At 42.9% G+C, this 13,354-nt stretch overlaps 2 protein-coding genes across 7 annotated transcripts in view; both read left to right on the top strand.

The window, feature by feature from the left end:
* The window catches only part of timd4 (T cell immunoglobulin and mucin domain containing 4), a 1,098,921-nt gene that overhangs the window by 611,083 nt on the left and 474,484 nt on the right, over positions 1 to 13,354 (top strand). The window lies entirely within an intron of this gene.
* Positions 1 to 13,354, top strand: part of LOC147838883 (putative E3 ubiquitin-protein ligase HECTD4) — a 30,610-nt gene that overhangs the window by 1,433 nt on the left and 15,823 nt on the right. For 2 of the 6 annotated variants that reach the window (XM_087301651.1, XM_087301650.1), the window contains exons 2-4: positions 3,880 to 3,988; positions 6,552 to 6,757; positions 7,738 to 7,917. In XM_087301651.1, coding sequence (XP_087157777.1) covers positions 6,586 to 6,757; positions 7,738 to 7,917 — 352 coding nt within the window. In that variant the 5' untranslated portion in view covers positions 3,880 to 3,988; positions 6,552 to 6,585. Of the gene's footprint in view, positions 1 to 1,709; positions 3,802 to 3,879; positions 3,989 to 5,471; positions 6,758 to 7,737; positions 7,918 to 8,763; positions 8,826 to 10,730; positions 10,835 to 13,354 lie in introns of those variants that run through there. The other 4 variants (XM_087301652.1, XM_087301655.1, XM_087301654.1 and 1 more) reach the window with 4 other exon arrangements.

Here is a 13,354-nt window from a genome sequence, read left to right as displayed (position 1 = left end):
GACCGGGCGAGCTGTCTGGATGGCGCCGGCAGGGCAAGGAGCCGGGCTGGGACCAGCAGGGCAAGGAGCTGTGAATGTTCCGGAAGCTGAAGCGGCGGCGGACACTCGGGAAGCTCAGGCGGCGGCGACCATTCGGGCAGCGGCGTCGACTCTGGCTGTGGCGCTGGCTGCGGTGTCGACTCTGGCTGCGGTGTCGTCTCTCTCTGTGGCGCTGGCTGCGGCGTCGTCTCTCACTGCGGCGCTGGCTGCGGCGTCGACTCTCGCTGCGGCGCTGGCAGGTCTGGCAGCTCTGGGGGGTCTGGCAGCTCTGGAGGGTCTAGCAGCACTGGAGGGTCTGGCAGCACAGGAGGATCTGGCAGCTCTGGAGGATCTGGCAGCACTGGAGGGTCTGGCAGCTCTGGAGATGGCCTTTCAGGAACAGGAACAGACTTGGGACTGGGAGCCATCTTGTGAGCTGGCTGATTGGGATGAGTTGCAAGCCCCGTTGCCAGCGGGTCTTGCTCCTCAGTGCCCCCCCCCCAAAAACACATTTAGGATTTTCGTCCCAACTCGGCTATGGTGAAGGAGGATCCACTCATTTGTAGTGCCAGATCAATATAATATTTTAGCGTCCAGTGGGGGTTGTGCAGTGGCATGTAGGAGTACATTGATTCAGCAAGTCCTCCGCGAAAGAAAATCATTAAACACAAGTCACTCATAGATGTCAGATGTGTCAGTTCAATGAATTTCTCCACGTACTCCTCAATGGACCTAGCTCCTTGACGCAGGCGCATGACTTGAATCCCCGCTGGATCCATCATGGGCCGAGTCTTCTGTAACGGTCGGGGGAGGGAGTGACAGATACAACTGAGGTAAGATCCAACATGCAGGTTTATTCAATGTCGTCAAGCAAGCAGTGGTCAAATCGGGTGCAAACAGGTATATGTAGGCAAATCCAGAGTCGTAATCAAAGTACAGGCAATAGGTCGTAAGGCTGGCGGCTAAACAGGATAACTAGGGTAAACAAGGCTAGGATCGAGACACGGAGAAACAAGACAAGGAGGAAACGCGTTGTAATGTCATTATGGGCGAACTCACATCAACAGTATGCAATAAGGGTCGAATGGCTGGCGGCTGACAGACACAGAGTGATATAACAGGCATGGATCAATGGCAGGCGGCGTGATTCAGAGTCCAGATATCAGGCGTGGATCGAGGGCAGGCAGCTTGGTTCAGAGTCCAGATACAAGCAAGGTTCGGGGCAGGCAGAAGGCAACTCAGAGTCAGAAACAGTCAGGGGTAATACACAGGAGATCAGGCAAGGGAATAACGCTCAGAGATGTTAGCCGTGGCAGAACAGGGAGCGTGGGCCGGGATTGATAACAGGTGTGTGCGCAATCAGTTTAAGTGGATGATGTAATGCTAAAAGTTCGGAGATGGTGGCCTCTGCTGGCCAGCGAGGGGAACGACTGGGACCGAGTCGGTGACAATATGCTTCACATACAAAATATTGTAAGATTATTTATTAATCATTTAAAAGGAGTTATTTTGTTTTTAGTCCACATCAGCCCAGGTCCATGAAATAGTAAATAATATTAGCAAATACTGTTGGTTTTAAAAGTTATGATAGTACAAGTTGAAATTATGATATTATTATATATATATATATTTAAAATAATTATGATGAAATGATCAGATTAAAATAAATTATTATGGGCGAAGCAGTGGCACAGTAGGTAGTGCTATCGCCTCACAGCAAGGAGGTGGCTGGGTCGCAGGTTCGATCCTCGACTTAGTTGGTGTGTCTGTGTGGAGTTTGCATGTTCTCCCTGTGTTGGTGTGGGTTTCCTCCGGGTGCTCCGGTTTCCCCCACAGTCCAAAGACATGCGGTACAGGTGAATTGGGTAGGCTAAATTGTCTATAGTGTATGAGCATGTGTGTGAATGAGTGTTTGAGGATGTTTTCCAGAGATGTTTGCGTCTGCGTAAAAACTTGCTGGATGAGTTGGCGTTTTGAAAGATATCTGAAGTAAATTGATGTTTTTGCCATCAGAAAGTTTTGTTTATGTTAGTAAGTTGCTAGGCAAAAAAATGCACATATATTTATGTCAGAGCGAAAAGTATCAGACATGCATGCAGTCATTTTGACCAATATGGTAATTTAAGGCAGAAATGCTCAGTTCTTTACTGTTTTGTAATAAAAAAAAAATGACAATGTCAGAAAGAAATACACTGATAGTTAGAAAACAGCAGGGTGTTATTTGTTAGTTTTATTTCAAAGAGTTATACAATTACAAAAATTAAAAACTCTCTGTGTATCTGTCCACTCTAACCTTGCAGATGAGTGATTAATCTCCTGATAAATTAGCTGATTTGACAATGTTTTTAAATGCTTTCTCCAAAGCTTGAAACGCTGTCAGTGAGGTAATCATCACAAAAGCAACCAATAGTGTTCAGCTTTTTCTGACGACTCCTCCCTCCAAATTTTATTGGCTGTGGTTTGATAGCTTGAATGAGCTGTTAGGGAATGAGTTGTTGTCAGATCATGTAGTGTGTGACCCCACTCTTGTGGATCATTCAGTAGTGTGACCACCACAGAGATTAAAAGACACAAAGTCAAGTCATGTAGTGTGAACGGCACAGCGATCTGCTGATGTTTAAAATCCTGTAGTGTGAACTAGGCTTAAAACGCATTAGTGTATACGGGGCCTAAGCCGAATGAAAAATTAATGAATAAATGAATGAAAGATGAGCTGCAGTGTCAGAGCTGCTCTCCGACCGGGCTCTTCTATCAGGGAAAAGCTCAGAGTGTCCACGAGTGGCTGAGCATGGCCATTAGCAGAGGTCTGCATCAGGGGAAGAACAGTCTGCTGGAGCTCACCAAACAGATCTGCTGCTTCCTGCAGGTACCACACACACACACACACACACACACACACACACACACATATACACATCATCATCATCATCGTTTTAAAACAGGTTCTCGGGAATTCGGGAGACTGTGAAAACACAAAACGCGTTACATGACCTTCACATTTGAAGTTTAACACTCCATAAACATCAAACATGTTTTTTCAATATACACTCACCGGCCACTTTATTAGGTACACCTGTCCAGCTGCTTGTTAGTGTAAATTTATAAACACATGGCAGCAACTCAATGCATTTAGGCATGTAGACATGGTCAAGACGATCTGCTGCAGTTCAAAGCGAGCATCAGAGTGGAGAAGAAAGGGGATTTAAGTGGCTTTGAACGTGGCATGGTTGGTGGTGCCAGAAACTGCATTTCAGAAACTGCTGATCTACTGGGATTTTCACGCACAAACATCTCTGGGGTTTACAGAGAATGGTCCAAACAAGAGGAAATATCCAGCGAGCGGTCAGAGGTCAGAGAAGAATGGCCAGACTGGTTCCAGCTGATAGAAAACAGTAACTCAAATAAGCACTTGTTAAACCGAGGTCTGCAGAAGAGCATTTCTGAATGCACAACACGTCCAACCTTGTGGCGGATGTTCTGCAGCAGCAGAAGACCACACCGGGTGCCACTCCTGTCAGCTAAAAACAGGAAACTGAGGCTACAATTCACACAGGATCACCAAAACTGGACAATAGAAGATTAGAGGAACGTTGCCTGGTCTGATGAGTCTCCATTTCTGCTGCCACATTCGGATGGTCGGGTCAGAATTTAGCATCAACATCAATAAAGCATGGATCTATCCTGCCTTGTATCAGCAGTTGAGGCTGCTGGTGTTGGTGAAATGGTGTGGGGGATATTTTCTTGGCACACTGTGGGCTCATTAGTACAGCCCTGTATACTAAAGTATGTACATGTTTGTGTATTTGGTGAAAATATGCTTAACATGTTTTTTTTGCTGAATACATCTTCTCTGTAATCCAGAGTGCGCCTGAGCAGTTTACGCTGGAGGAGATTCTCATCACCGAGTCAAAAGTCAGCATGGACGTCAACTTTTCCGGCTCGTCTCCTGCAAAGAGAGTCAACTCAAAGAGTGAGTTAAGAGCACAGTAAGGGGTACAGCTGTGGATTCCCACATTTATATAGCATCATTTTTATGATACTGTACAACAATAATTACAGTTTTTGCATTACTGGGAGGTTGGGGTAAGGGTAGACAATGTAACATACAGTCCGTAGATAAAATTACGTATTGATTTTATAAAGGGGTCTAAGTCTTCTCTGTATGGGTTTATGACTCTTGGTGCCACAAAGCCTGTGCCTGTGTGACACCTCACTTATCTAGAGGTAAGCCAGAGATGGTTGCCTAAACTTCAAAAGACATTCCTGTCCCCCCTTCCTCCCGAGACACACAGACACACAAGGACACACACACAAGGCTCCCGACGCTGAAATGGACTCAGAAATCCTGAATCAGCCCAAAAGTAAATGTTATGTGTTTGTAAACTTTGTATTTCATTTAGGACGTTTCTATCATGTGAATCTCTCTCTCGTGCCCTTTTTAAGACACTATTCCAGCTAAGAATGTGTGAATCATGTTGATGTATTTCTTAAAACTTTCGTGTTTAATACCGTTAGGTTTCTCCTGCCATTTTACAACACATGATGCGTAGCGCGTGATCATAATCTATACAGCTTAAATGATTTAATGCTCTGAGTTAATGTCTCTTCGCATGCTTTCGGGCGGATCCTTATTTTGCATATTAACGGTCCAGAGACAAAGAAAATCTCCCGCTCAAACTTTGCCAGGAGACCATTGGTCAGTCAGTAGTTGACATGCCACCACAGTTTAAAACCCAGCTGCGCGCGCAACTCTGCGTAGAAGATCCAAAAGAAGCTTTTCAAAAGGTGCGCCCCCCATTTGAGGGGGCAAACCGCATTTCTGTAACTGCATGGCTCGTCCGAGCCCACGTTTTCTTATTTTTTCAGCAAAGTAAAACTCAGTTTTAAGTTGCGATCGTGTATCCTCCTACCTGCATTGCAAACTCCACGCATCAAGAAAGGACATCAAAGGACTCCGTACCCCAGCGCATCAGAAGAAACTCGCAAAAAGAGAGAGACAGAAAAATCCTAAAACTCCAGGTATTTGGTTATGCGTTAAGCCTGTGCCCCTCATCAAAAATGTGTTTTTTGTAATCTTGGTGGTCCTGAATAGTTGTGTGGAACTGAGGTAGATTTGCCATTCTTTCACCTAAACTCTCTAATTCCTTGCTTTTCTGTTTCTTTTTGTTTTTTATATGTTCTATAGATCCATATATAGCCTATATATCTTCAGTACACGTTTATTCTATGTTTGTGCGTTTGTTTGTTATATGTCAGACTAGTCAATAAATATTCTTATAATCACGTTGGATTGTATTGTTTGCCTCACAGAAAAAGTCACTGAAACAATTGATTCCTTGCTACAAGCTATAATAAGTTAATTAAAACTTATAAATGATTGATCTACTTCACAAGAAGTAGTAATAATTCCCTTTCTAAATAAATAGATTATTACAGAGTCCGCTCAGGCAAGCGGGCGAGGTCTGGTTATATGTATTTGCTCAAATTAACAATAAGTTAATTCAGAATATGAATGATTAATAATAATTTGTTATTATTGATAATAAATATTCATAATCTCAGAGTGCGCTTGGACGAGGGGGGCAGAATTATAAATATATATATATATTTAACCAAATTGACAGAAGGGTGAGCCGGAATATTAATAATTAATAATATTAAAATATTCATAAACGGAGCTAATTTTGATACAACATTAATATTTTACCAATATGCAGTTTGATAAATCAATGGGCAGTTTGATAAATAATATGAATTATACGCTGTGTAATTACTGTTTTTGCATTACTGTGAGGGTTGGAGCGTTGAAATCAAGTCAACTTTATGATAATGAGCAATGACGCGGTTCGGCGGCAAGCAATCAGAATGTAGAAATTCACCGATTGAGAAGAGTCCAGAAAACAATCTGTGAACTTTGGTTCCGACCACACTTGTTCCCAAGGCTTTGATTATTACGCCAGATTTCCAATTATTTCCAATGTTTTTCTTACAGGAACACACATTAAAAAAGTTACTGGCGAGTTTCTGATGTGCATCAATGATATATATATTTATTTTTCTTTAAAAAAGCGACAATCTCATGCGACAAAACAGAACAGTATTGCTGCTTCAGGATATTTCAGACATATGGACATGTTGGAAAATTAAGTAAAGCAAAGCCACACCACAAACTTGATCTTCCATTGTTTATTGAATTTGATAAAAAGTTTGCAACATCTTCTAGAAAGCATGTTTTATGTGGTAATGTAACTGATATGATATGATATGCTGCAACGGCGACATTTGACGTTCTCACCACCTTCTTCGGTGTGAATGCACAGTTATAGAAATGAATGTGATGTTCAATATGAGAAAGGTAAGAATGACCGCTATGACCAATACAGTAGTCCCTGTGTTAAGGACATTTTGTGTTCAAATATTCATTTATTCATTCATTTTGGCTTAGTCCCTTTATTAATCTGGGGTCGCCACAGCGGAATGAACCGCCTGTACAAATATTTGATAATGCTAATTAAATTTTTTCTCTCTCTTAGTTCCTCTCTGTTCAAAGCTCCATGGGCTTAAGTGATGGTGTATGGATTCAGTCATAAAGTGCAGCGTAATGGCCAGCTGAACCTGATGGAGGCCGAGTGTTTCCCGCTGGAGGCCTCTCCGTCCAACACCGGCCTCACTTCTCCACCCACAGCCAACCAGTATCCTAGCATCATCATCCCCACCGACAAAGTGCACGACAAATTGGGCACGTCACAATCTCTTACATACAGTGGGGGAAATAAGTATTGAACACGTCACCATTTTTCTCAGTAATCATATTTCTAACGGTGCTGGAGACTTGAAATGTTCACTGCATGTCGGTAACAACTAAAGAAATCCATATATACAAAGAAAATAAAACCAATTCCTTTATTAATTAAATGATGTGCAATAAAATGAAACAACACAGGGAAAATAATCGAACACACGAAGAAATTAGGTGTAGAAAGACTTGGAAAGCCCAGACAGCAGCTGAAATCTCTCAGTAGTTCTTTAGCAACCCTCTGCCCTTCCTCAGTGTAAATGAACATCAGCTGCTTCAGTCCAACATCTACATTAGCAGGAGGATAAAGATGAAACCAGGGTGGACATTTCAGCAAGACAATGATCCAAAACACAGCCAAGGAGACTCTCAAATGCTTTCAGAGAAAGACAATCAAGCTGTAGAATGGCCCAGCCAATCACCTGAACCAAATTCAATAGAAAACATAAAATAAAGCTCAGATTTAATAGACGAGACCCACAGAAGCATCAAGATTTTGACACTCTGTTGAAGTCTATGAGAAACTCACACTTGAGCAACGCATGAGGCTTCAGTCTCCATGTGAGAGGCGTCTTTAAGCTGCGATCACCAAAAAAATCCTTTTTTATATAAAGTATTAAATACGTTTCAACAGTTCAGTACTTTCTCCTTGTTTTGTTTCATTGTTATTACACAAAACTCATATTTTTTGGTTTTGTTTTATGTTTATGTTTGTATTGTTTGGGTTTTTACCAAAATCTGGTTCAATTCCATGTCAGCAGCTCCTTTAGAAAAACATGATGTGTTTAATACTTATTTTCCCCACTGTACATCTGTTTTATTTTAACAGTGATCTGCATTATTTTGCATTCTCTAAGTGAACAATCAGATTCATTAAGACCATTCCTGCTGACTTTAGCTCATATATATATTTCTGTCCACAGGCGTGTCTCCCCCTCCTAGAGCAGTGTTGGTGTTGCACTTGTTGCTTTTTAAGTTTCCATTGGCGATGGTCTTCGCTGAACAGCTGCTAACCTACAGTGTAGGAGAAACCTTAGAGCGCTCTGAGGATGAGCTGGACACGGTGCCCACTTCTGTGCTCATTCAGGTCGTGGAGCTGCTAGGTGAGTTATGCTTCTTTAATTTGCTCTGAGTTTATACAACCAGGAGTGTATAAACTCAATCCTGGATGGCCGGTGTCCTGCAGAGTTTAGCTCCAACCCTAATTAGACACACCTAAACCAGTTAATTAAGCTCTAACTATTCTAGAAACTTCCTGGCAGGTGTGTTGAAGCAAGTTGGAGCTAAACTCTGCAGAAAACCAACCCTCCAGAACCGAGTTTGGGCACCCCTGCCCTAGACATTATATGTTGCATTCAACACATTGCTGTTTTGTTTATTTCTACAGTTTGTTTTCCTTTTCATTAAGTCTTGAAGTGTCTTAAATGTGCTTTTATAATGTCACGATACTGGAATTCGGTACCAATCAATACTGAAGTTTTAAAAACAACCCAGGCTCATTCTGAAAGCGTAGTGCCATGGACGTTTCTGTACACTGCGAAATACATCCCGGGAGGTACTTATTATTGCATTTTTTGTTTTCGCAAATCCACAAAAGGCCTCTGTGTACACTTTTTCAGATCTCAAATTTCTCGAGTAAGTTCTCCCTCTAGTGCTGTTTGCGCCTACTGTACACGCTTAAGTTACCCACCCTCCTTTTTCCCTAAACCCAACCAATTTTTTTATTAAACTGCCCACTCACTTACTTTCCTAAATCCAACCAATGATTTTCAAAAGCCGTCCAGAAAAAGAAAAGCCTTCGTCTGATTTTTACCATGATTTTGGATTTTACCACATTCTCACCCTGTTATTCACTCATTCATTTTATTTTTTGGATTCTGTTTTTGTCTTACCTGATTTCTGGAACTTTCCTGGACTCGAATCCCGCCATCGTCGTCTGGCGTCTCAAGTCCGTTGATGTAAACGACGAGCTAACAGGACAAACTGGTTGCGGTGGGAAAGCCATCCACAGGTAGCGTTCTTTTAAAAATTCTTTTAATGCAGCCATACCATACGTACCTCCAGCTACATAATTCGCGGTCTCCAGAAACGTCCACGGGACTATGTTTTCAGAACGAGCCTGTGATTCTGTTTAAAAACGTCCATTTCACGCATTTAACATTTGAGCACCATTGAGCGCTTTCTTAAACAGCGCTGATTTGCCATTGTGTTCACATGCTCAACAGAAATGACTGCAATTGGTCGTGAAGGTCATCAGTTTACCGAACTCACCGCTGTTTACTGAGTGTAACCACATATACTGGGACACTGTGTTTTAAAGTCACATCCATCAGCTGATTTGTCTATAAGCTGACATATGAGCAATCCGCTGATGAATCACGACTTTAAAACGCTCCAGTGTAACACAGATATCATATAAAGTTATTTTAAACACTTTCTATAGTGCTTTATGAAAATTCAAAGGGTTTTCTTTAAAATGATACCAAATTTTTGCATTTACACCTCTGCGTGTGGATTTTGGAAGCTTTTAAAATCCAGGTGGAAATCCCAAAATAGCACTGGGGTTTAAGAGGTTAATGAAATCTTATTGCTAAGTGTGACCGATTAAATATTTAAAGGTGCAGTATGTAGCTTTTATCACTATTCACAGCAAACAAAGGTGTAGTTTGATGACTGTGTGACGGGTGCTTTCACACCTAGACTTTTGTTTCGAAAAATGTCTCGTTTGCCCAGTTAGCACTGTTTGTTTGGCATATGTGAATACAGCAATCACGCTCATATCCGCCCCTAAACAATCGGTCTGAGATCGCCTGAATGAGGTGGTCTCGGCTTGATTTAAATGAATTCTGGAGCAAATCCATTGTAGTGAGAAAGCGATACGATCCGAGCCCGGCTATATCACAGTGTTTTATGGATATGTAATAGGCATACGGCTATATAAAGACAGAATTATGAGTAGGGCGGGAGGTCATTTCAGACATCCCAAGTCTTCCGGAAGTCTCCCGTAAATGCACAGAGGACCTTCCCAGTCCACAAATACGTTGCGCACCCTTCTCAACCCTCCCTACCGCATCCCTCCTCACTCTTTAGTCTTCATACACGTTGCGCGCACCCTGTCAAACACCACCAAACCCCCAGCCCCCCTGACAGCTGAACAGAACTCTTCAAAATAAAACGTGAAACTCTGACCAATGTGAGGAGAGTTTATTCACACATGACTTGTTTTAGAACCGCACCAAGAACAAAGAGCAACAATGAAGCAATTTAATCCCTGTTTTCAGGACAAATGAATCTGTTCACAGGTGTGAAAGCACCCTGAGTGTGGAATCATGGGAGTTGTGGTCTTCTTTATTCTACAGGACTTATGTTGATGAGTAAAGTTCTTCAACACTATTAGTATTAACCATTCAGCAGAGGAAAGCAGCAGAGCTTTTATTATGCCATAGTCCTACGCTTCTGGTTCTTTATCTTGTAGTCACATGGAGAAGCAGCCCTTTTTTATCAGACTAAATACATGTTAGGCTTCTGTTATAATGCTGCTATGTGCAGTTGAATAAAACACACAACATATTAAAGCCTCGCTGCAGTTTCTCTGTTTTCTAGAAAACCAAAGCAGAAATGTGTGTGATGACATTAGCATGAACACACAGCACACATTAAATCTATCTCAATGTCAATATTCTACAAAAAATTAGTTTGGATAATGTATGTACATAAGACAGCAAAATATATAACACTGTCCGAGTGGTTTTTGCATATTTTAATGAAAAATCATACATATTGTGCCTTTAAGTTCATACTAGCATTCCTTATCATATAAAAATGCAACTTTTCTTATGAAATGCTGTATATAATAGCAGTTTATGTGTGATTTTATCATGTACTGTAGATCATATGATAAATGTTGTTTCTCCAGAACTGTACTGAGTGAGAAAACAACCGTCCTCAAGCCAAAATCTCCAGAGAAGACCAAACCCGATGAAAAAGACCCTGAGAAATCTCCTGCCAAAAAACTTGAAGGTCATTAATTTTACTTTCCTGATTTCTGATTTTATGTGGAAATTATAAACACAAACCTCATATATGCTCATCTAAACGTAAAAGATGTTAAAGGGACAGTTAAATACTGAAAATTCCTCATCCGCCACTTGTTTAAAACCTGTTTGAGTTTCTTTCTTCTGTTTAGTCAGAATTATTAGCCCCCCTGTCTATTCTTTCCCCAATTTCTGTTTAACAGAGAGCAGATTTCTTCAACACATTTCTAAACATAATAGTTTTAATAACTAATTTCTAATAGCTGATCTATTTTATCTTTGCCATGATGACAGTAAATAATATTTGACTAGATATTTAACTAGGCAGGTTTGGGTAATTAGGCAAGTTATTGTATAACGATGGTTTGTTCTGTAGACTATTAAAAAAAAAAAAAAAAAAAAAAATATATATATATATATATATATATATATATATATATATATATATATATATATATATATATATATAGCTTAAAAGTGCTAATAATATTGATCTTAAAATGGTGTTTAAGAAAATTAAAAACGTTCGAGGTTACTAAGGTAACCCTTCATTCCCCGAGGAGGGGAACGGAAGCACTATAAGTGGATTTGATTGTAAAATCCACGCATTGGGGAGGTTCGGTTCAGAAGCTACTCGTCTGAAAGAGTATTGAACGGGCCAATTAAGAATGAATTGGCAGCGCAAGCCTGCGCAGGTGAGCGGCATAAGCAATCAACTGAGTATATAAGCTCACCTGGCGCCAGCAGACGCTATCCTTTTTAAGCTGAAGAGACTTTCAACAGCTAAGGGACAGTCATTATGGCGACGGAGTATAGTGCTTCCGTTCCCCTCCTCGGGGAACGAAGGGTTACCTTAGTAACCTCGAACGTTCCCCTTCGGGGGGAACTTCAGCACTATAAGTGGATTTGATTGTAAAATCCACGCATTGGGAGCCCATTGAAAGCGCCATAATGACTGCACCTTACCAACACCCCCGATGAGGAGATAGTCAAGCAAGCGTGACGCACCCACATCATGGGGGGCGCGGTCCTCCAACGTGTCCCTGGCCCTAATTTATCCTACTTCAACAGAAGTTTTACGGATTTATATATATTTTTTGGGAAGTCGTGAGCATCTAGATAATTCTAGGAAAATACGACAGTACGTTGGGAAGCGTGCAATCCCGATAGGGAGGACGCTGCGGAGACCATCCGTTACCCAAGGGGGGATAGATGGCAGAATTTACATATGGACTAGCCCTAAAAAGGGGGAGTACGCATAGCAAAAGAGTGGTTAGCGGGGAGGGAAGACACGGGTCCGCCCAGGGGGGGGACTTAACCGTGGCGGAATAAGCATATGGGATCGCCTAGTGGGGATCACGCATAGCAGGCACCTTTACCCAAAACGCGGGCTGACCAGCGGGCAGACCTACAACGTAGTGGGCCAGCAAGTGACTCCTCCGCTGAGTCAGTGCTGGGGGCCACGGAGGAATCTGCAGGGCTCACCTGACGGGGAACTTTACTGACAGATAAAAAGGCGCACGTATCTCCGTGTTAGGGAAAATGGCGCAGCAAGCGTGTTTCAACACCCTACCGAATTGTTTCCTCAATCACCAAGGGTTACCTAATACCCTTGAGGAAACCGGCTCCACTCGCAGATTGTAAAACCTTGCAAATGTGTTGGGTGTCACCCAGCCCGCAGCTCTACAGATGTCTGTTAGAGGGGCGCCGCGTGCGCGCGCTCGAGAGGATGCGAGGCTCCGAGTGGAGTGCGCACGCGCTCTCGGGGGACGCGCCGCATCTCGGCTCTGATAGTGAAAGAAAGGCATCCATAATCTAGTGGGAACTTATTTCGGTACGGCACTTCCCTGCTGCCGACCGCTATAACAGACGAAGAGCTGCTCAGATGATCTAAACTCTGAGTGCGGTCCGGATAATACGCAAAACGCGAACTGGACAATAAGAAGGGCTGGGTCTGCCTCCTCCGAGGGCAGCGCTTGCAGGCTCACTTCCTCGTATTAAAACGGAGTGGTAGGAACCTTGGGCACATATCGCGGGCGGGGTCTCAGGACGTGAGAGAAGCCAGTCCAATTACAGGCACGAGTCACTGACCGAAAAATGCCTCCGGGTCCCCGACCCTCTAATCGATATCAACGCGACCAGCAGAGCTGTCTTCAGGGACAGAAAGATACTGAGTCGAGGATCGAAGGGATCTGACGCGGCTTGTGTAGCGAGGGCGAGATCCTAAGAGGGCATGAGAGGGGGCGGGGTGGATTAATTCGCTTAACGCCCCTGAGGAACCGGATGATGAGGTTATGCGTTCCCACGGTGCTGCCAGCCACCGCGTTATGAGAGCGGAGATGGCAGCCACGTAACCTTGAGTGTGGAGGGCGACAGCCTGCTCTCCAACTTCTCTCGGCGTAAAGAAAGCACAACGCTGATCTGGCAAATTACGGGGGTCTTCTCAGCGAGAGACACACCATTCAGTGAATAGACTCCACGTCAGGGCATAGGCGCGCTCGGGGAG

Source organism: Danio rerio, chromosome 21 (assembly GCF_052040795.2).
Source record: "Danio rerio strain M-AB ecotype USA chromosome 21, GRCz13ab, whole genome shotgun sequence".
Taxonomy (NCBI): Eukaryota; Metazoa; Chordata; class Actinopteri; order Cypriniformes; family Danionidae; genus Danio; species Danio rerio.
Note: the sequence above shows the minus strand (reverse complement) of the source record. Positions and strands in the feature narration are given on the sequence as shown.